Consider the following 22,639-nt stretch of genomic DNA (forward strand, 5'->3'; position numbering starts at 1 on the left):
TGGATAGATTCATCTATAATATTGAATAGAACCAAGCAAGGATGGATTTTGGCAGAGATTTGCTTCAGTTTTTTTCCTTTCCAGTGGTGATTGTGCATCCAGATATGTAACAGCTCCAATTTTGTTGTATTTCAACTGTCTGGCAAGTTATGAGCAGCCAAAGCCTGAGCAGCCAAAAATATTCACAGAAATAACAGAGAAATTGAATTGTGTTGCTTTATGCTTCAGATGACCTCCAGTTAATCACCCAGAAAGTTTGTTGAGGCAGCAAAAGCCATAACTTCAGTCTGAAATAAAACAGAAGTGTTGTCTCAACGTGTACCTGGGAAGCATACTCAAGGTCTAGCATCACAGTCATTGGTGCTGAACTGCGTGTAAGAACTTAGCTGAGGTAGATGCATCCTCTGAGAGCAGGGCACCTGACTGAAGATCCATAGAAAACAAGAAAAAAATACCCATAACATTTTAGCATACGGCTTAGAATAGAATATTGAGAAGATGTATTGTCAAGGAATGTAATTTTGCAGGATTGGTGGAAGGTAGTACAGAAGTAACAACATTTTAAGAGAAAATTGCTTTATTATGCATGCAGATAGCTAATGAATTTGTGCTTATTTTGTGAATTGTGGTGGAGAATATGTATAAACCTGTTGTTGGACTGTAATCCAGAAAAGCTACAGCTAATCTGAGCATGTTTGAAGAGCAGAACTAATGATTAAACCCTTCAGAGGAAAGGGGAACTCTGTTATCTTTTGTTCCATCAGGATCTGAGGAAACTAATGATTATCAGGTTCCTGAGAAGATAGCCCAGTAAACAGCAGGAAGTGAAATAGCACAATTTGTCAGTTCTGGCTGGCAATAATCTGTAGAGGTGAATTAAAAACAGAGAAAGTTTGAAAGGATGGTTTTCATGTGATGCGCAGAAACGTGAGTCAGAAAACTGAAGTTCTATTATTAGTTTTGTTAAGTCTTCCTATTTGATCTTGGGCAACCCACATAATTTCTCTGGGATAGGATTAATAACAGCTTAGCTCACAGTGAACTTCTTAAAATATTAATTCATTAATATATGTAGAGCTTTGTGAGACTTCTAAGAAAGCACACAGGCAGAACTTTCTAATGCTTGATAAAATGATTCCAGGAATTGTAAATAATGAAGAAAGACCTTTGCTTCCTTCTTGTTGTTCCTTTTTTAAATGTTTTTATGGGGGTATCCATTTCAAGTTCTTATGGTAGTAATTAATTATTGCCAGATCTCAAAGTTCTTATGAGCACAAGCAATTTTTTTTGTTTGCTCTGTAGACTAAGACTTTGATCAGAGACAACAAAACTTCAGTGCAGGTCAAGTTCTAGATCCATTGCAACTTCAAAAATACCCCAACAAAACAACCTACAACACACTACCTTCTCCCCAACCCCTAAGCCATAGTGGTTCTCCTATCTCAAGGAAATACATTGTGTATTGCTCTTAGCATCTGTTTTGCCTGTACAGAAAGACATGTAACGAGGAATTGGTGAAATCTGAACTGTAACTTCAATATTGTTGCAGATTGCTCTTTGCCACATTAACTTTCAGACAAGGAGTTTAGTGCTCTGGGGATATGTTGATGAACGCACTGGTACATGGATCTCTTGCAGACAGGAATAAAGAGTTGCCTTTAATTTCTCTTTCTTTTAGTTGGGATGTAAAATTTAAGCTAAGAACTTCACTATTGCATTTTATAGGAAACTTGTAGTATATGCTTGCTTACTTCACCCCAGTGAAAGGACATGTCTTAAGGACATTTTGAGTTTGTCACTTGTGCTTTTCTTCTATCAGGAAAGCCCAAGAAGAGATGATTTCAGAGCTCAGGCAACAGAAGTTCTACTTGGAAACACAGGCTGGAAAGTTAGAGGCCCAGAATCGAAAACTGGAGGAACAATTGGAGAAGATGAGTCACCAGGATCACACTGACAAGAACCGCCTGCTGGAGTTAGAGACAAGGCTGCGAGAGGTGAAAACTTGGCTTTAACCCTTCCAAACAGACTTAGTTGAATGCACCTGTTTTGAGCATTATAGCGAGAACTAGAGTTAAATTGTTTAGTTCTGTGTGTCATAAAAAATGGTATTCTAAGGTGTAATTAAAACCATAATTTTAAAATGGCTCATTAAAAGGAGATAAAGTCAGTACGAAGGATTTGTCATTCTTAGATGTAACAAAATCTGAGCCTTTACATCATCTTGTTTTCTCAGAACCATATTTATGGTTTGCTTTACAGTATCCTTATAAAGTTGTTCAGCTAGAGTGGTTATGGGGTAAAGGGAAAAAGCTATGCGCAATGACCAGCATAACTGTAGAATCTACAGAACAGAAAGCAAAGAACACAACAGAATTGCTACGAGAAAATAGTAGGCCTTTTGATTCACACACGTTTTTCAGAAGTTTTCTGGAAAGAAAACCTAACAGTCATATGAAAATAGGATTTTTTAAAGATTTGTGAGCTGTGCTTCAGTTTTAGGTTTTTATCAACTAGTTTGGATCCACTTCACATCTTCTTTTACCTTCTCCAGTCTCAGTCCACTGATTTTCAGCTAAGACTGAAATCTTGCCCTTAGCTAAGAGGGTTGGACAACCAACACATGTCCTTGTTTGACCAGAAGTTGGTTTGGACCAGTGTAAGATTTGTGGCAGGCTTGTCACGCATCTACAGCACAACAGACGGATTCACTTGGGATAGCGGACAGCCTGAAGAAGGTGCTATGGTTTAGAATTGATTTTGAGCACCGAGATCTGTTCTGTTGCTTGTTCATTACTTATCCATTCCTGGAAGTGACAAGTTTATCCCTGAGTATGCCTCAAGAAAACCTTCAATTGAAGCCATTCAAATAAACCCAGAGGCAGATGATCTGGTTGGTTTCTTTAAAAATGATCTGAAAGGAAAATGAAATATGAAAGTCAGTTACAAATTTATGTAATGTTTACATACATGTAAAGATAAGTCTTGATGTTTATGCCTAAAGTTTCTCAAATAAAGATTCTTAAAGAATCTCAATTTCAGTGAAGAAAATTCCTCACAAGCTACTTCAACGTTTATGCTTTTTATATCAGTGTTTGGTATGCAGTATTTGAGTCACAGCTGGAGCTATGCTTGTGCCCTCGTTGTTGTTGTTTCAAAATGCCAGGTTGCTTTTAACCTTTTTCAAAGCAAACCGGTAGTTTCTAGGTAGACAAAACTGCCTTGACTTAAGCAATCTGTCAAGATTTGGGATAGACATGGCAATGGCATCTGAAAGTGAGGTCTGAAATGAAATTACATTGCCTATATTTTATATTTGGTTGCTACTTTTTTTTCTTCAGGTTAGTCTAGAGCATGAAGAGCAAAAGCTGGAACTCAAAAGGCAGTTGACAGAACTGCAGCTGACACTCCAGGAGCGGGAATCTCAAATCACTGGGCTGCAGGCTGCACGGACAGCCCTGGAGAACCAGCTCCGCGAGGCCAAAACTGAGCTAGAGGAGACCACAGCTGAGGCAGAGGAGGAGATTCAAGCTCTCACGGTGAGCCCTAAAATCTCTACCATGAGCTATATATACAGATCAGAATTACATAGGTGCATATTTCATAAGGGGGTTAAAATGAAGTTATACTATTTAATTTTTCATTTTCAGAGCAGGATATGGATTGTGCCTTGTGTTGATAGGAGCAGAAATGGCTAAAATGTCAGATTTTGTCTATCTTACTATCTTTAACCACACAAATGCTTCCCAGTAGTGGCTCATTGCTGCCAAAACTGTTTGTAAGAGTGTTACTGCTTTTGTGATGAGGTGAAAGTTGCATATGTAATTGTTTTTGTTAGGAGGTTTACTCTGTGATTTACTTGCTTAAATAATATCTCATGAATTTGAAACTACCCGGTGATCAGAAATATTTTAATGTTGTTTTTTTCTATCAGTTACCCTGCTTTGAGTATACTTATTCAAGGGGGGATCATACAAATTCCTAGCAAAATAGTGCTGTTAGAACATAATTTTATTCCAATGCGTATTTCATTACAAATTGCCATGTGTGTCTGAAGTCTCTGGTGAGGTCTGTGAATGGTATAAAGGAAAAAGTTCAATTTCTACTTCTCTCTCCCCCTGTCATCCCCTGTAAATGCAGTTCTAAATTGCATGCTGCTGGTTGCTGTCTCTTGAGGACAAACAGATGCTTTCAAACTGCTTGATTCAAAGAAATGTTTCCTTCATAAAGGTTTCCTGGGGCTGTGGGGAGAGAGAGCACAGAGGTAGATGACCTGCTACCAGCTAACCCCCATTGAGCAGCAGTCTTTAATGACCTTCAAATCTGTGTTTTAAAGTGTTGAAAATGTGCGTTCTCTTGCTCCAGTGGCATTTGACCAAAGAACTATTCAGAATATTGCTGCCATTGCTATTTTTTGGAAGGGATGGTGGGCTCAGCTGAGATAGGTGCTTGTGTTACGGTGATGCTTTGGGTACATGAATGGGAGAATCGTTCATTCCAAGTTGTTCTAAAGTGGGTACATGCTGGCAAAGTACAGCAACACCATCAAGGCGTGAGAAGAACTGAATAGAACATGGCATCAGTTTCTTTTTTGCTCAAAACTGAGATGATCCCCTCCCAGCTGGAAGCTTTGTATAACAACTAATATCACTGCCAGTGGGATGGCAACGTGCTTGGTATCTTTACCCTGTACCACCAGGGAAACAGCTGAATAATTATGTCCTATGTTCACTCAGTTATTTGGCAAAATGGTAGTGCTTTTGCACCAGCTGCTGTAAGATATTCCAGTTGGTGGGCTTGGGAGTATTTCTATAATGGATTTTTTAATGTGCTACTCTTATTTTTCACATTGCCTCTTGTGGTAAGATAGCTTTTCAGCTTTTATGTCTGACTTGTGCTGAATGGGTTTTCCTGTTTAGTCTCTTGGCTCTAAGGAAAATGTTCTAAATGAAGAAGGGTGGCTGGATGTGCCAGTGTGATAACCTTTCATTTGTTAAGTTTTCCAATAGCATATGCCATTAGACACTTGTTAAATCAGTTTGATGAATTTTGAAAGAGGCCAGGAGGCTGAAACAAGAACTTTTGCTTTGTCATACTTTGCTCGTAAATGAGGAGGTAAAATGGTGCATGGCGATGCTGCATTCTTTAAAATGAGTGTTTGCGCTTGTCCACATTCCGGGTGCTGTCTTCCAAAAATTGATTATTGTGTTTCATCACTGCTTTTTAGAGAGGCTCAGGATGAAATGGTACTTTCTGGTAGGATTCAGGGAAATTGGCAGAGATGTTTGGGATAGCTTGCATAATACTTCGTGGTAATTTCTCTTTTCAAGCATTAAATTGTATTCAGCATTTATTTCATCTGAAATAACCAATCTGGATATGGAAGTAAAACCAACTCAAATTGAAATGTCAAGAATGTACAAAGTTGGCATGGAATTGACATGTCTTCTGGTGACCATTTCAGATGAAACCTTTTACATGAGTCAGTCCTTGAGTTTGTACATTTTTCTGAAGTGAATCAGAACTGGGTCCGTAAGTGTATTTTAAGTAGGATGTGACTTTTGATTTTGCCACTACAGTGTGCTTTCATAGCCTGCAGCATCTACCTTCCAAACTTTGCTTGCTGATAGGTTGTTCTTCAGTTTGTTTAGCAACAGCTGTTGGATTCAAATTCTGATGTATGAAAAAATTGATGATTAACTTCTTACCTCCTTTAGGCGCATAGAGATGAAATCCAGCGTAAATTTGAAGCCCTTCGTAATAGCTGCACAGTGAGTATTAAATACAGATCATTGAATTATTTTGAAAGTAAGGATAAGGAAACAAACAATTTAATTAATTAATCCTTGATGACACTAGTTCGTAATGTGGACTTCTGGCTTCAAGGTGTTAGTAGGAGCTAGATGAATTGGACTTGATTTCTTTTAGGTTTCAGGTAAACCTCAATTTTGAGGTTATAGTCTGATCATGAAATTGATACTATTCTTCTTTTTGGAGAAGAAAGTAAATTAAAATATCTCATTGCAGTGCAGCTAGTAAGAATGGTGTATCAGCTGCAAAGAAAAACCATTGTAGGTAAAGACTTTTTCTACTCCTAAGAAGAAAAGATCTACCTGTCCAAATCCTGAGCTGCATTGTAGATCTAGGCCAGAGTGGAAGAGCCTTCATGCTGCTCTGGGTTTTAAGGAGGACTCTAATACTGTTTGAAGAGGCAAGAAATGTAGTGGTTCCAAATAATACATTGCCATATAATCATCTGCTCAAAGAGCAGAGATGATTCTAGGGCCTTAATTTGCACCTTCTATTGCTTGAGATCTTTTGACATGTTTTTAGATTCATTTCATCAATCCAAGACAGGTGTCACAGGGTTTGTCTATTGATAGGGATTCTTGCATATTAACATTACCTTCAAATGTGTTTATGATGGTTGACAGAGAACATTGATGGAGCACATCTTCCAATGACGTGAATTACGGAAGGGTTGAAGAAGGACCACAGCCCTCTGGGTCAGCACTGACTGCCGGCCTGTCTGGACTTTTTCTCTTTACCCCACCCCGTAAGCAGGGCTTAAATTCTGGGGTTTTTTTATCTTGATTGCTTCCCTACTTCCAGTGGTTTCCTCAAACTTCAATTTCTCATGCTGTAGGACTGAGTACCTAAGGTACAAGTTTTCATCTTTCGAAAGTATCTTTTCAGGATGAGAGTTACTCTCTTTTCCTTGGTTGCTTTTCAGCTCTAAGCAAGGGAAGGGAATGCTTCTGTTCTGTTCATGGAATATACTGATATGAAGAAATGAGGATGTAGAGCTTGCCAAAATGGTTAACCTCTATTTAGAAGAAATCCTGTACAAGAAGCTTTACTTTCTGTTCCCTTCTTCATTTATGTAGCTTGAACCTCTAGTTCCATATGTGCAATCATCTATCTTACATCCATAGCTATCTTCTTCCGTTCTGTCTTGCCCCTCATACAGAATGACAGCTTTCTATGAAAATTCTTATGTGATCTACATGCAGGCAAAAACCAGCTGTGGAAAATCCGTAGCTTCTTTACACTGCATGGTAAGCTGCCTTTCCCAGGTTGTCACTCATTCTCTGGTAACACTCTGGCTCCCTAAGTGTGGTGAACAATCTCCAGCAGTGAAGGGTGACCCACAATCTTTCAAGAATGTTTGAGCTCTTTAAAAGCTCTGCATAAAAGAATTTCTAAGTGTTGTTCATTGTAGGGCCCTTCAGTGAGATAAGTGGGATCAGACATCCTCATCAATAAGGAATTAATTAAATAGTTCCTAAATGAATAATACATGCTCATCATACATTCTCTTTCCAGGCCAGGAGAATGCATGTATAATTTAATGGACCATGAATAGGAACTTTCTTGTTATGAGTAGTTCTAGCTGTCCATCCTGTCTACTGAGAAGCATGGAGAGAAAATACAGGACAATCCCTGTACTGACAGTGAGGGATCAGGGAATGTTTATTATGGTGCCTTCACCTTCATTTTTATCTGATTGTGTCCACTATGATGCAGGCTTTGCTTTTTGGCAATCATGTGAATTCTACTTGAAGGTGATTAGAATTCACACTCCTTTTAAAATAACACTTCAAGGGAATGATTGTAACATGCTGCTACTTATGCAGCATGATAATGAGTGGGTTTGTTCTTTTAGCAAGTATTCAAAATATATCCTTTTTAAGCTGAAACAAACTCCTTGAGCCAGTCTGTCAAACTTTGGGGTGGAATTGTTGTTTATTTAATCTTACTGAGAAGCCCAAAACAGCAGCAGAATTAGGAAAATAAGATTAGACTGGAGGGGGGATTATGAAAGGTTGAATTACTTCAGTACTTCTGTAGTATTCAAAAGGTAAATAAAAACACTTTGTCTACTTTCTTTGGTATTTCTTCCATTTCTTCAGCTTCACCAAGCTCACAGCTTCCAACTGTAGGGAAGGCTTACCCTCCAATATGTGTCTGCTTTCCTTATACCCTCATTGCACTCTTGTTCTTCCTTTTGCTGAGGTCTCTGACCAAGTACACATTTTTAGGTTCTCTTATTTCAAACTTGCTGTGTTTTGGGGTGCTTACAGAGACAATTGCTATGTTGTTGGTCGCAGTTTCTGCCTTGTTTGTGAATTTATATTCAGTTGTTCTTATTGCTCTGCAGTGTTTCATCTTGTGACATCTCTTACTGTTGGGTGTCAGATGAAATTGCCAGCATTTGCTTTCTCTGTCTCTCAGTTGTGCAAGAAATAATAGGCTATGTAATTACAATAAAAACTGTAAGCTGTGGTACCTGCTGTACACACACACAGATGCATGTGGGCACACACAGAGAGCATTATTTTATCATAATCTTCTCCCAGTGAGAGCTCATCCAGCAAATATATTGAGAGAGAAGGACTAGTTTCCTCCATTTAAAGAATTATTCTATCAAAAATATGATGCATTTGAGTGTTAAATGTGTTTTCCAGGCACCCAGAAACAGACCTAGAAATAAAAAGCTTTTTCTTAAATAGGAAAATTAATGTATTTGTCAATTGTTGCCAACTGCCTGTTCATTATGGCTTGTTGTTTTTTTCATCAAGGCATTTGAAGTTAAAAATACAACTAAGTTATCTAAATAATGGTAGAATTGTTGGAAAAAGAAAGCATGCAGTAAGCAGATGTTAAAGTCTATAAATAATTAGAAGAAAAGAATCCTATAAGGTACTTATACTCAGCTTAATAAAATACTATTGCGATGCCAGAGGACCACCATCTGAATCTTGTAGGGTTATTTTCAGGTACATACTGTTGCTTTTACTCTAGCAAGGAGAATGACATTTCTTAATACTAACTGGATATTGCATTTCCACTTACTCAAGATTTCTCCAATAAAACAAGGTTTATATTCCTTCCTTGAGGTTCTTTTGTCATCTTGTGTTCCTATTTTAACTGTTAATAGGCTTGGTTCTGTATTGACTAAGAGTTTGGATATTGAGGCATTAAATCTGGAAGCCCATTAAGGCACATGTACAATTTTAGTCATTCATAAACTCCTGCTGACTTTGGTCTAAGATCTTGATTCTACATTGGTGCAGTAACTTGGCATACAAGAATAATCCATGGTTTTGAGAACTTCCAAAATTATGTCTAAAGGTGTTACATACTTAGGTGCTGAATTATGTTTCAGAGCAAGGGGATATTGCCCGCTGTAACAAGGCTAATACCCAGGCAAAAACTTTTACATGGCTTTATTCGATTTGTAAAAAAAGAGAAACAAAAAATGTCTGTTTGGTGGGAGGGATATTCCTGATTCTTATTTCACAGAAAATGTGATGGCAGATGCCAGTTACAGGCACAACTTCGTGCTTTTGTAGCCTGACAAAAAGTCAGAGACTTCCAGGTTGTTGATGAGATGTTGCTGTGAAAGAGGCTGATGTCCATCAGCTGATGGGCTGATGGACAAGGACATCATCATCACTTGAGGATGAGTCTTATGGTGGGTAGAGGCAGGTTGTGTTCTGGGAGCTAGGATAGAGGAGTACAAGGTTGGTATGGGAAGGAGAGGGATGCAGACTGTGTATGTCCAACTACCTCTGCAGCTACTAACAAGAGCAATGTCCCTCAAGCTAAGCCCTAGTGAGTTTTTGGAGACTGAGGTCTCCATGTAAGGTATGTTTCAAGTCACAGATGATGTCTGACTATGGCAAGGGGAAGAAAGCAAGGGGTTCACTGTTATGTATCAGTCAAACAGCTGGAGATACAAGACTGGTATCCATCTGTAGCTGTGTCTGTTAAGAGGCTTGGTATTCTGCTCCATCGCAATGCTTGGTATTTCTGTGCTAGAAAAGCTTTGTCTCTTGGATCCAAATGTGAGTAGGTTAAGATGAAGTGAGTCTGATGCCTGCTCTTGCTTCCTCCTCACAATAATTGGAGGCTCAGAGATACTTTTTCTCTATTACCTTCTGACAGTTAGCTTTCTGGTAAAGATTAGTGGGGATGGGGAGGAGTGGAAATGGATAGAGTAAAACAATGTCTGGAAGTTCTGAATTAAGGCTCTATGAAAAATTGTATTAAACTCCAAATTCACGATGCTGAGACCATCCTGAAACTGTTTATGTTGCTGTGTCCTAGCATTTTCCCACATGTTTGCTAGTGGCATGTGAGAACAATGACATCTTCATGAAGGAATAAGGTTATGGAGAAGTTTGCAAGCTGAAGTTATTAATATTCTTTAGAATACTACTGCTTCTTTTTTCTCCTTTCCCTCATCATTTTGCCTGTGGTTTTGATTTGCAGAGCATATGGGTTAAGTTTTGTACCTATGCAAACCTAATCACCAAGGCCTTGAACTGCTTACACTATGATATTTAATTTGTGATCCGTGTCTGGAGAAGTTTGTAGGGCCACGTATAATAGCTGTGGATCTGCAGGATCTCACAGTAGAGAAATTTGCTTTGCTGAAACCATGCAATGGGTAGGGAATTCTGCTGAGTATGGTCACTTTTGCTGAAGAGCTGTTATGCTTCGGTTGTGCTCTGTAATGTTTAAAAATGAGATTCAGTCTTCTGTATGAGTATAAAGATCAGGTTTGTGCTTAGATGTGACATGTAGTGAGCAATCTGCCAAGATGAGCCTGGTGTAGTTAGATTATATTTCTATTTTATGGATTAGTTGTGATGAAGATGTGCATAGATGGAAGAGAAAATTTCAGTTGCTCTGTGAGTGACGATACAGTGGCACCGCTACAGGGGCTGCCTACCTTGTCTGGAATTGCTTTTCCAAGCTTTCAAATGTTTGCTTGTTTTATAAACTTTAAATGTGAAGATTTTTGTAGTTATATCGTGGGTTTCTAAAGGATCAAATAGTGTTTTCTTACAGAGTTTCCTGTAATATACTTCTCATTTAACTCCAGAATAGCTCAGTGTTGGTTGGTTGGTTTGGTTTTTTTTGCCTGGGGATTTCCTTAATTGAAAAGAAAAATACCTAAAGCTATTAACATTTTTCAGCTACAGGATTCTGACATAGGTTTAACGTATGTATGTATGCCCAAGACAACATTTCCTATCAAAAGATCTGTGTTTTCTTTCTTCTTGGTTCCCAGGATAGGCATTTATATCGCACCATGTCCCATTTTCCTGTGTCAGTATTATCTATTGCTATTTAGGCTGCAGAGATTTATAAGCTCTGTAACCCTGTTGGGTTATATGTAGCTGCAGAAAGTTTTTAAAAATGGAATTAGTTAACAGAATTCCATTTTCCCCATAAAAAAAGGAAAAAAGAAGAACAAATTTTGTCTCTTAAAATTCAAATCTATCAATCTATATAGATTGCATAAGGTAGGTTATAATACGTATGGAATTTAAGCCAAGCTATTTTGGAATTGTCAATAAATAGGAAAATATTCAAGAAAGGAGATCACATAACTTCTTCTGGAGCCCCTCTTTCTTAACTGCTTTGTCATTTGTCTTAAGTTTTCTAGAAATCTCCTCATAGATAAAATATAAAATGATCTGGTTTAATTTTAGTTATATCCAGGGAAAGAAGTCAAAATCTCAGAACCAAGAATAAAGGCAAATGGGAGCTTAACTTCCAGCCCTTAAGGGTTGAAATCAACTTGAAATACAGCCAGTTTTAAAGATTCATTAAATAGTTTCCATATTAACTCTGCGTGTCACTTTATCCATTTTGTGTTTCCCCTGTCTCTGCTTTCTTCTTGTATTTCAAAACTAGATTAAGAATTTTTGTAGCAAGCACTTGTATTAATAGACGAAATGTATGGGGAAGAAGCCATGGATGTATAAAATAGATCTTAAAACTGCCTCGATACATAATGGGGTTAGACATATAAAAACAAGTAGAAGAAAAAGAGAGATTATCTTATCTGGCAGTAGAAATCTCAGATGTTACTTGTAAGAATGGTAGGTAAAACACTGTAAAAACAAATGTTCCTTTGTTCCTTCTCGTATAAATACATTTCTAAGCTCTTATCCCTACAGCAGTACAGATACTAACACATCCTTGTGACAGAGTTTGTGTTCTTTGCAAACTTGATGCATACAAGAGCAAAATGTGTATTTTGAGTAGGACAGGAAAAGTGCGCAAGGAACAACCACATGACCAGGTTTTCATTAGAACTGTTGTGTTTTGTAATATGAATCATTTTGATTTGACCCTGAACATATGGGTATCAGGAACTCCCCTTCACCCACCAGGGAGTAATGTCAGTTGGACTTTTTCTGCTTGAAGTTTAAAAGCCAAATGCTGTTAATTTCAATCTAGGAGAGGCATGGTAAAAAGCTGCCAAATATGCATTACAGATTCTTCAAAAATAAATGGTTGTCATCTTTCCAGATAGCTGAGAAGAGCTGTATGCTATGTGCTCTACTGCTTTAGATATTTAAGTCCTTGGCTTGTGTAGGAAATTGGAACATTTCAATTCAAATGTGTGGCCAACTGTGCTCTGGGATTTTAATGTTTCCCATTTAATGAAGTATTCACTTTTCTTTGACATCTAGGCAAAAAATGCCTCTAGAACTTGTTAGAATTGAATATGAATTGTAAAGAGTTACCAGTTTCAGAAATTCTTTTAATTGAGCTGATTTCAAGATCACACTGAGGCCTCTTTCTCTTCTGTTGTGATGATGTTGGTTTTGAGTTAGGAGGAGGTCCAGGTGTTCATCCATCCCGTATTCATGGCCTTTCCTTCATACAAATTAAATGGGACTGTGAAAATGGCCAATTGTCATTCATATTTTTCATTAAATTGAAGGGGAATGTGGTTTAAAGCATCTAGTGTAATGCTATTCTGACTGAACTTGCACTTCCTGAAAGGCAAGGCTGTTGTCCTTGTTGAGTTTTCGCTTTCCCCTGATTTTCTGTTAGTCTGTTGTGTTGCCACACTTTTTTCTTTCTTCATATATCCCCTGCTGCCATCCACAATGCTGTTACCGTGATAGAAGGTATTTCTTAAGATTTGTCTGCTTTTCATGGTTACATACGATGTTCCATGTAGGAATATAAGCACTTGCTAGGGAGGTTCCTCAGATTGCAGTGCTTCCATTGCGCCGCGTGCTCAGTTTTCTTAAACGTCACTCTTCAGAAGCCTCCCTGAGGGGTATTAACCTCATTTGCACTTGATGGGAAGTTGAGGCAAAACAAGGTGAAGTGTTTTGGCAAAGGCACATCTGAGACTACAACCAGAACTCCTGACTCCCAGACCAGTGCTTTAGATGTGGCAGTTCTCTCTCAAATAATAAATTGCAGTGCAGCGTATACTCTAAACCAAATTTTAAAAAGCCCAAGCTCTTTTCTGTAAGAAACAAGAGTCTATTCCTAATCAAAGTACACTCCTGTGCATAAAGCCTACCTTGACAATAGTGCTTTTGTTTAGATTAGGAACGATTTCATAGCCAAGGTTGTCTCCTTGCTTGGCAGTAAGTGGTTATGCGAGAGGAGAACACTTTTCCACTAAACTCTACTCACTGACATGTAATTGAATTTCTTGTTCTTTCTAGGTGATCACAGATCTGGAGGAGCAGCTGAACCAGCTCAGTGAAGACAACGCAGAACTGAACAATCAGAATTTCTTCCTGTCCAAACAACTTGATGAGGCCTCAGGAGCCAATGATGAGGTTGTCCAGTTGCGAAGTGAAGTGGACCATCTCCGTCGAGAGATCACTGAGAGAGAGATGCAGCTTACCAGTCAGAAACAAGTAAGGTTTTACTTATTGTGATCCAAGTCTGGATCACAATCTCGTTGTGATAGCTAGGTAATGATCTGAAAGGCAAAGAAACTCTTCTCAATCTGGAAACCTAGCAGGAATGAATATTCTTCCAGGGGCAACGGCATTTAAGCCTTCCTTCCCAGAGCAGTTGAGTGACTGGGAAGTTTTGGTGTTCCTTATTGTATTTTTATGCACTTTTATTTAGAAATTTTGCACTCTGGAGGTGTTTTCATTTAGAATTATTCCTCTTAATTTTGTGACCCTGGAAATGTCAAAGTTTACCTGATGAGATAGAACTGACATTAAGGCACTCACAAGTGAATGTATGGAAGCCTTGAAATAAATGGGTTGTGATTTACCAGCTTATGTTTGCTGCCAATTTGCATGTACTGTAATTTAAATGGTAAGGCTGAAGCTTAAAGTGCACGCTTGATGTGGGATGTGAGAATTGATAGGAGGATTTATTTTTAGACTATGGAGGCCTTGAAGACAACATGTACAATGCTGGAAGAGCAAGTAATGGACCTGGAGGCCCTGAATGATGAACTCTTGGAGAAAGAGCGTCAGTGGGAAGCATGGAGAAATGTTCTAGGGGATGAGAAGTCCCAGTTTGAATGTCGAGTTAGAGAGTTGCAGAGGATGCTGGATACTGAGAAACAGAGCAGGTCTCTCTCCCCTCCTCCCCTTTTATTAACTTTTATGAAAATGCTCGATAGAAGCTAGTACAAAAATTATATTTAGAATAAGATATGGGAGTTGGAACTAAATATAAAATCTTGTGAGGTAGTTCTAAAAATGGTTTATTAGTTAATAGTCATTCACCAGTGATATTGTTCATTTGGTTGCTTTGCAAGTGAGCGATTCTTGGGGAGTGGTATTTATCATTGTATTTTATAAAATGTCCTGGTTTATTATCTTCTACTTTTTTATATGGAAAAATAGTGCTTGCTCCTAACTGTGCCTGTGGGGTCTTGACATTTTCAGGCTGTAGTTCTAGCAAGGCTGGAACGGGGTTATATAATGTAAAAGTGTTGCAGCAAACAGTCTGGCTTTCTAAAGTAACATCTTGAATTTGAGGCAGCCCCCTGAACGAGTTGTTGCTGCCACTGCACTAGGGAGAGGTCAGGCCCAGAAAGGAGTTAGGTAACATTATTTTCCATTTTAATACAGAGTGAGAGCAGATCAGCGTATTACTGAATCTCGCCAGGTGGTAGAACTAGCTGTCAAAGAACACAAGGCAGAGATTCTAGCCCTCCAGCAAGCGCTGAAGGAACAAAAACTCAAAGCTGAGAGCCTTTCTGATAAGGTAAGTAACTTTCAGCCCTAGACATTACTAATCAGGTGAGATACTTTTCTAGAGATATTACTTGTAGAAAAGTGGCCTTGGGCAGCTTTTTCAAGATGTCAGAACAAATGAAAAAGATGGGAGGTCGTAGAATAGAATTCTGTTTTCAAGCCAAAGACCTCAGATTTCCTTTAGAAAATGACTAAAGCAAGAAAGCGTCCTGTGATGCCCAGAGTGTACAGTGAAGTCCTTCAATAACTTGATATCTGCATTTGAGCAAGGGCATACCAAAATGCTGGTTGGTTGGGTTTCCCCCTTAGACCAAATACAGGATAATTGTATCATTTTTCTGTATGTGTTCTTGGTGAAGTTGGATTTTAAGATTGTGGAACACTGTTTATTAGTGTTCAATATTATTCTGACCATCTATCCCACCTGCCTAGCTCAATGACCTGGAGAAGAAGCATGCTATGTTGGAGATGAATGCACGCAGTTTACAACAAAAGCTTGAGACAGAAAGAGAGCTCAAGCAGAGACTTCTGGAGGAGGTAACCTTGGAAATTCATGTTGTAACTTCAGAAGAAGGTTCCACATCTCAGCAGGGGGGAGTTGTGAGAATAGCAGTGTTGCACATCCACCCTTTTTCTCTATAACTGGAGAGATTAATAAATTGGGGGGTTGTTTTTACTTAAAACTTTGCAACGTGTGTGGCCATGCCATGGAGCAGTGAAAGTGAACTGCTCCTCGAGGGAAGGAATGCTGGCAGCAAAGGGAAACAGCAAGTGAGGCAAGTGCAGTGACCTTGCAGCCAGTAGGCACAGTCTCAAGTACCTGAACAAGAAGAGTAGAGCAGGTTTGGTGAAGGTAATCAGATTCAGCCAGCAGCCCAGTGATGATTGCAGAAGCCTGTAGTGATGAGGTGCATCACAGGTGAGGTCTGCAAAGCAATGTCCATGCCCAGGTACAGCATTCCTACAGCATAGCTCTGACCAGACCAGATGTGAGTACCATGGCTTAAAACCAGCTCTGGAGCCAATGTGCTGAGGGAGCATGGGTGAAGGCCACTGGTAAGGCTTCTCAAGGCTCCTTATTCATAATATAGCTTAGTTCACGGAAGTCTGATCCAAGGTTACACACCTGCACCGCATCAGTGAGATACTGAATGCAGGCAGCTAGACCCGGGTAGTGGGGGAAGAGGTTGCAGAGGAGGATTTCAGGGGAAGGGTGCTTACAGGTAATTAGGGCAATTAGAGCCTTTTGGTGTACTTGTGGTACTGACAAGTCATCCCAGAGTTGAGAACCCCATTATGCATTGCAGCGAAATCATTCTGACTCTCGCTCCATAACACATGTTAATGGTTTTCATACTCAGGGACTTTCTTCTCAAGAAAGTGTAAAACCTGAAAGAATTAGGTGTAGTTTGTCATGTTTTATAGTAGATCTAAGGCAAAAGCTCTTCCCTGTGAGGGTGCTGAGGCTCTGGCACAGGGTGCCCAGAGAAGCTGTGGCTGCCCCATCCGTGACAGTGTTCAAGGCCAGGTTGGACAGGGCTTGGAGCAAGCTGCTGTAGTGGAAAGTGTCCCTGCCCATGGCAGGGGATTGGAACTGGTTGAGCTTCAAGGTCCCTTCCAACCCAAACCATTCTATAATTCTATGTGCCCTTTTCTGTTGTTAATTGGAGACAAATATGTAAACAATTGGACATTATTTTCCTTATCTCTTATGACTGTAGAGGAAGGAGTTTATCCTGGCTTATAGGAAAGATTTTTTTATTTACAAAGTCTTGTGATGGCTTCTGGTGATTGTACAGAGCTTGAGCAAACAGCATCAAGAAATTCTTTATGTATCTGCAGTCTTATTAACTATTGCAAGATTTTAAATGCTTGAAAAAGCAAGTAAAGCAAATGAACATGCAGTTGAAAGAAGTGGTGTTGCTACAGATTAAGATAAAATGCATGGAGATGCTTCTTTAGTCATAATGCCTTCTGAAAGGAAGGGAAACTTCTAGAATATTGTTACTTTCCAGCTTTTAAAGAATTGTCTGTTTACAGACGTCTGAGATGATGCTTATTTTACAAAAAATGATAACATTCAATACCTTTTATTTAAAACTAAGCAAACAACAAAAGCAAAACACTGGCCTTTCTATTCCTGTTAACAGCAGGCAAAGCTGCAGCAGCAAATGGATCTGCAAAAGAGTCACATCTTCCGCTTAACTCAAGGTCTGCAAGAGGCTCTTGATCGAGCAGATCTTCTGAAGACTGAAAGAAGTGACCTGGAATATCAGCTGGAAAACATTCAGGTGAGGGTGAGGAAACCGGCGCCGGACTCTGTGCTCCACATCCTAAAACCCCGCTTCCTGTTTCTGGGCTTTTGTAGGACTTAACCCACTCGTTTCTGTGTGACATTTTCCTTACACTGTTTTTAGCTCTTCTGTTCTTGAGTTAGCTGTTTATTCTAGTAAGATGGAATGTCTGACGTGTGTGTGGTTCCCAGGTTCTCTATTCCCATGAAAAAGTGAAAATGGAGGGCACTATTTCCCAGCAAACCAAACTCATTGATTTCCTGCAAGCAAAGATGGACCAACCAGCGAAAAAGAAAAAGGTGGGTGAAAGAGATTGAAGAGGCACAGTGCGAAAGGATAGTTTTGTGATCAGTTATGTATATTCATAATATAGTGTTCTCTTTCTTTGTGTAACACAAATGTGCCCTCATCTAAGAGCATTCTGAGTTGCTGAATACAAGCTTTACTAGGCACAATGTGTTCTTTGTGGCTTTTCCAGTATTTTGTTATTCTTACAATACTTAGGTTACAACCCAGTAGCTACAGCTCAGTGAGGCTGTAGGAATACAGAATTTTAGCCATGCTTTGTTTTTAATGGTGAGTATGTATGTGTGTATGAACACATTGTGTTTGTAGAGTGGTTGTCTTGTAGTTAGAGCATAGGATTGATTAGTCAGGTGATGTGACTTGTGTCACATCTTTGTCATGAGCCGTTCTGTCATTTTGATTTAAGTAATTTAATTTTAACTACGTATTTTGAGATCCTCTGTTTAGATGCTTTCGGAAACTCAAGGTGTGAGTACTAACAGGTAACGTAAGTCCCTCTTTAAACTAATCCATATCTCAACATTTTCTTTCCAGTGCCAATATGAACTAAAAATCCATCCTTACGCATAACAATTGCCATTAGGCCCTCTGGCCGGACTGCCACTAGCTAGTTGCACTTTGCCTAGTTTAAGCCATCTCTTACTAGGAGTTAGGAGTTGTCTGTGTGTTTCTGTTGCTAGGGCCTGTTTAGTCGGCGGAAAGAGGACCCTTCTTTACCCACACAGGTTCCCCTGCAATACAATGAGCTGAAAGTGGCACTGGAGAAGGAGAAGGCTCGTTCTGCTGAGCTGGAAGAGGCTCTACAGAAAACACGCATTGAACTCAGATCTGCTCGTGAAGAAGGTAGGGATTAACAGAAAAGGTGGATCTGGAAGGAGATGCACGTTTTAGGTCTGAAAACGTGCCTTTAATTGTCTGTCACTCTAGCAGTAACATAAGTTGTTTAATTCTTGCCTACTGCTGTGAAGGTGCAATAAAGCTACGCTTTTATCTGCGGGCTGTAACCACTGAATGGTTACATAGAACCACTGCTATGAATGAGGGTTTCATACCACTTTTGTTAATGAGTGGCATTTATCTCATCTATAGCTGCTCATCGGAAGATATCAGACCACCCTCATCCATCTACTCCAGCCACAGCCAGGCAGCAGATCATCATGTCTGCCATAGTCCGCTCACCAGAGCATCAGCCTACTCCCATCAGTTTGCTAGCTCCACCCTCCAGTCGCAGGAAGGAGTCTTCCACACCAGAGGGTAGGTTTTGGGGGACTTTTCTGTTACTGTTTTCCTGTCTCCTATTTCAATGCCATCTCTTTTTTTATTCTTCTTTATATTTTTTTAATTTCAGAACCAGATTTTTTTCATGCTGGGAATATTAGATGATACATTTTGCTCTATTTTTTTTTTTAATTCTCTATTTGGACTATATGAGTTATTTCTTCAGCAGCAATTATTAGGAGCAATCGTTTAAAGAGCATGTGTTTCTTCAGAGGAGGATGTTTTCTGTACGGCTTTCTGCATTGATCAAAAGGATTCATAGCTGTTTCCTTAGCAGGCAGCATTTTTACTTATCTAAACTGTTGATTTGTTCTGCTTAGCAGAATGTTTCTATCAAGACCTTTTGGTAAAGGGAAAAGACTTTGGTTAGGCATAAAAGGAAGATACCGGGTCAAAGACAATATTAATATCCTGTTAACTAGAAAAAGGGGATACCCTTTGAAGTTCTTGAGAATAAAGGGGAGAAGGGTCATCACAAAAAGCTGAAGGACTTGAGGGGTCTGCTCAGCTAATCTTAGATAACCAACCTTCCCCGAGACTCAGAACAAAAACCTCCAGCCTTTAGCTGGAAAAAGCCGGAACCCACAAACTGGAGCAGCGGGCGCAGCCAGCTGAGGCACAGGGCACTGTGTGAGGATGGGTAACACTGGCACGGGAAGATGTCCTCAGGGGCAGGTCATGGGCAGGGAAGAGAATCATGTTCATCAGTAAAAGACCATGCCTTGGAGGATAAACTTTGCTCGGTAGAGATACACTAACAGGGATTGTAGGAATGCTTTAAGATCTGCTGGCACTAATGGTTGGCTGTATGAAGAAGGCCTGCTGTGTGTTGATCACAACAGTATAGGTGTTGAAGAGTTTTTAGCTATAAAAATTGAGAGATTAGTTTAGCACGTTGTGAGAACTGAAGCTGAGTGCAGACTTGAAATTTAGGTGGTTTGATTGGCATAATCTTGCTACACCAAACATTAGCCACTTCAGTTCTACAGTCTGTGCTCAGGCAGCACATTCAGTGCATCTGTATCAGGTCATTACTGAGGTGGTAACGTTGCTTAAGATTTACAGATTGCAAAGGGAAGGAGTGTCTGTGTTCAGCAGAGTTTTGATAGAGATATGTAGGCCCTTTTTATTACCTTGGCCTTAAAATGCCAAAATCTACTCTCAATTTTCATCCCTATCACAGTGCTCATCGTGATAATAAATCCTGTCCCTTCCAGAGTACAGCCGGCGCCTGAAGGAGCGAATGCATCACAATATCCCACATCGCTTCAATGTGGGGCTAAACATGAGAGCGACGAAATGCGCCGTGTGTCTGGATACAGTGCACTTCGGAAGACAAGCATCTAAATGTCTTGGTAAGAGCAGAGCGTGTGCTCGAGCAGAGTGTCACTGGATGGGAGAATGGAAAAGCACCAGCCATCTAGAACAGATTTTCAGTGAAAGCTGAAGAAAGAACCAAGTATGAAGACTTTGAAACTAGTTGGTGCAAACATTCTACATCAGAAAACATCTGATGGTTCAGAGTGGCAGGAGATTCTTTGGAAAGCTGGGGTTTGCGTTAGAACATGAGGCAGCTCTGGCATGATTTTCTTGTCATATAACAGAAGTTTTTCTCTGTCCTTTTGTCAGAATGCCAGGTGATGTGTCACCCAAAATGCTCAACTTGCTTGCCAGCTACTTGTGGACTGCCAGCAGAATATGCCACGCACTTCTCTGAAGCATTCTGCCGGGATAAAATGAATTCTCCTGGTCTGCAGCTGAAGGAGCCAAGCAGCAGTCTACGGCTTGAAGGATGGATGAAGGTGCCAAGGTATAAACATAACTCTTGGTGCTGTATCAGGTGCTGAAATATTTGGAACTGTTCCTTGTATTATCCTGGCTCCTACAATGGGATAATCAGTACCTGCCCATTACAATTACTTACTACCACTGAAATTTGTCTTTCTAGGAGTTGCATGCTTGTTTTATCCAGGCAGAAAATCCAATGTAACTTTGTGCTTATTTTCTGTAGGAATAATAAACGTGGGCAACAGGGCTGGGACAGGAAGTATATTGTCCTGGAAGGAACAAAAGTGCTCATTTATGATGCAGAAGCAAGAGAAGGTAACTTAGCATTTCTAGGAAGAACTTGTTTTTTATCTTCAGCTATTGTTTGGTGAGCTGAGAAGCTTAAAGGTTGTTCCTGCTTGCTGTGGCCATATTAATTTAGCTAAATTTTCTGTAGTAAGGCAGTGTGGTTTCTCTAGATCCTTAACAGATTTACCAGCTGGTGTATCATAATAATCCAGCTGTGAACATGCAGTGTGTTTTCTGCAAACATCCAGTGTGTATCCACTTCAGTTTGCTATCACAGTTATTGCTGCTTACATGTTTGTTCTTTCTTCATCCGTGTCCCCATTCTCTCTGCAGCTGGACAGAGGCCTCTGGAGGAATTTGAGCTGTGCCTTCCTGACGGCGACGTAACTGTGCATGGAGCTGTAGGAGCTACTGAACTTACCAATACTGCAAAGACAGGTGAGAATCTGACGTAGATGAGGTCAAATGGATTTCATCTGGCTTGCCATCAGTTGGCATTCTGTTTGACTGAACAGAATTTTCTCCCTTTAACTTTCATTCTGTAACTGTGCCATTTTGAGGTTACCTCTACTTGAATTAGGTGAATAGCTCAGTCGTCTAGATTTAGTTACACATGGGCTGTTGCTTCTGTCATGGTAGTTGAACTGTGAATAATATAATCATCAAGCCAAATGGAAGTAAATTTGAAGAGTTTTGTAACATACTCAAAAGCACTCGGTTGATTTAAATTCCTTCTCTCAATGCTCTCTCTCAAGTGTGAATTGTCATAATTCATACCACCATTGTGCTCGTACCAGAAAGTCATGAATTAGAAATACTGTGGGGTGTGTACAGTCTGTTGTTATGACAAAATGTTGATGTTTTCATTTGTATGTACTGAATAGAACCAATGATAAGTTTATGTATGTCTTGACTTTAACATTAAAGCATACAGACTGTTAAAAACAAAGGTTTCCATAACCAGATTTTTCTTGAACAGTACAGGGAAAACTTTAGTCAAGTGGCTGGTTTTGGGGGGTATTTTTCCTGCTGAAATGGCTTTCTCTTTTGAATAAAAGGTGAGAAGTTATTTTTATTTAGTAAAGACAGCACTGTATGTATGGATTGCAAACATCCAGCTTGATATTTAGCTTTAAGTAGCTAGCCTGTGCAGGACCTGTAAAGGAGAAACCTATGTAGAAATTGCCATGGTAACACGTGATGATAAATACAACTTCTCTCCAATGAGGCTGAAAGGTGTTGATTTTAAGTCCACTGACAATATTCCAAAAACTAATCTAAGTCTTATTCTATCTATATAACATCTCAGATGTGCCATATATCCTAAAATTGGAGTCTCATCCACACACCACTTGCTGGCCTGGTAGAACACTCTACCTGTTAGCACCCAGCTTCCCTGACAAACAGCGCTGGGTCACAGCACTGGAATCAATAGTGGCAGGTGGGAGAGTTTCCAGAGAAAAAGCTGAGGCTGATGCTGTGAGTATAAAAGTTTCATTTAATCATAAAATATTCTGGGAGGGAGCAGAGGTTTGAAAAGTGTTTTGTCGGTATTTGACATTCTGAGGTTTAACTGCAGGTAAGTTGTTACTTCTGCCTGGCGATGGGCAACGAGTACCAGGAACTAATTCATTGTACGACTGATGCTTTATACTGCAATACCCTGCTTCAGACTTGGGAGTGTAG

General features: G+C 39.6%; 1 protein-coding gene across 2 annotated transcripts in view; it reads left to right on the forward strand.

The window, feature by feature from the left end:
• The window catches only part of CIT (citron rho-interacting serine/threonine kinase), a gene marked incomplete at both ends in the record, with an annotated part of 71,666 nt that overhangs the window by 39,332 nt on the left and 9,695 nt on the right, over window positions 1–22,639 (forward strand). For both annotated transcript variants that reach the window (XM_080628775.1, XM_080628776.1), the window contains 16 exons: window positions 1,820–1,994; window positions 3,339–3,536; window positions 5,715–5,768; window positions 13,494–13,691; window positions 14,175–14,368; window positions 14,874–15,009; window positions 15,432–15,536; window positions 17,150–17,290; window positions 17,485–17,592; window positions 18,280–18,442; window positions 18,689–18,853; window positions 20,095–20,232; window positions 20,507–20,687; window positions 20,889–20,980; window positions 21,287–21,391; window positions 22,263–22,432. In XM_080628775.1, coding sequence (XP_080484901.1) covers window positions 1,820–1,994; window positions 3,339–3,536; window positions 5,715–5,768; window positions 13,494–13,691; window positions 14,175–14,368; window positions 14,874–15,009; window positions 15,432–15,536; window positions 17,150–17,290; window positions 17,485–17,592; window positions 18,280–18,442; window positions 18,689–18,853; window positions 20,095–20,232; window positions 20,507–20,687; window positions 20,889–20,980; window positions 21,287–21,391; window positions 22,263–22,432 — 2,323 coding nt within the window. The remainder of the gene's footprint in view (window positions 1–1,819; window positions 1,995–3,338; window positions 3,537–5,714; window positions 5,769–13,493; window positions 13,692–14,174; window positions 14,369–14,873; window positions 15,010–15,431; window positions 15,537–17,149; window positions 17,291–17,484; window positions 17,593–18,279; window positions 18,443–18,688; window positions 18,854–20,094; window positions 20,233–20,506; window positions 20,688–20,888; window positions 20,981–21,286; window positions 21,392–22,262; window positions 22,433–22,639) is intronic.

The sequence above is a fragment of the Psittacula echo genome, assembly GCF_963264785.1.
Source record: "Psittacula echo genome assembly, chromosome: 13".
NCBI lineage: Eukaryota > Metazoa > Chordata > Aves > Psittaciformes > Psittacidae > Psittacula > Psittacula echo.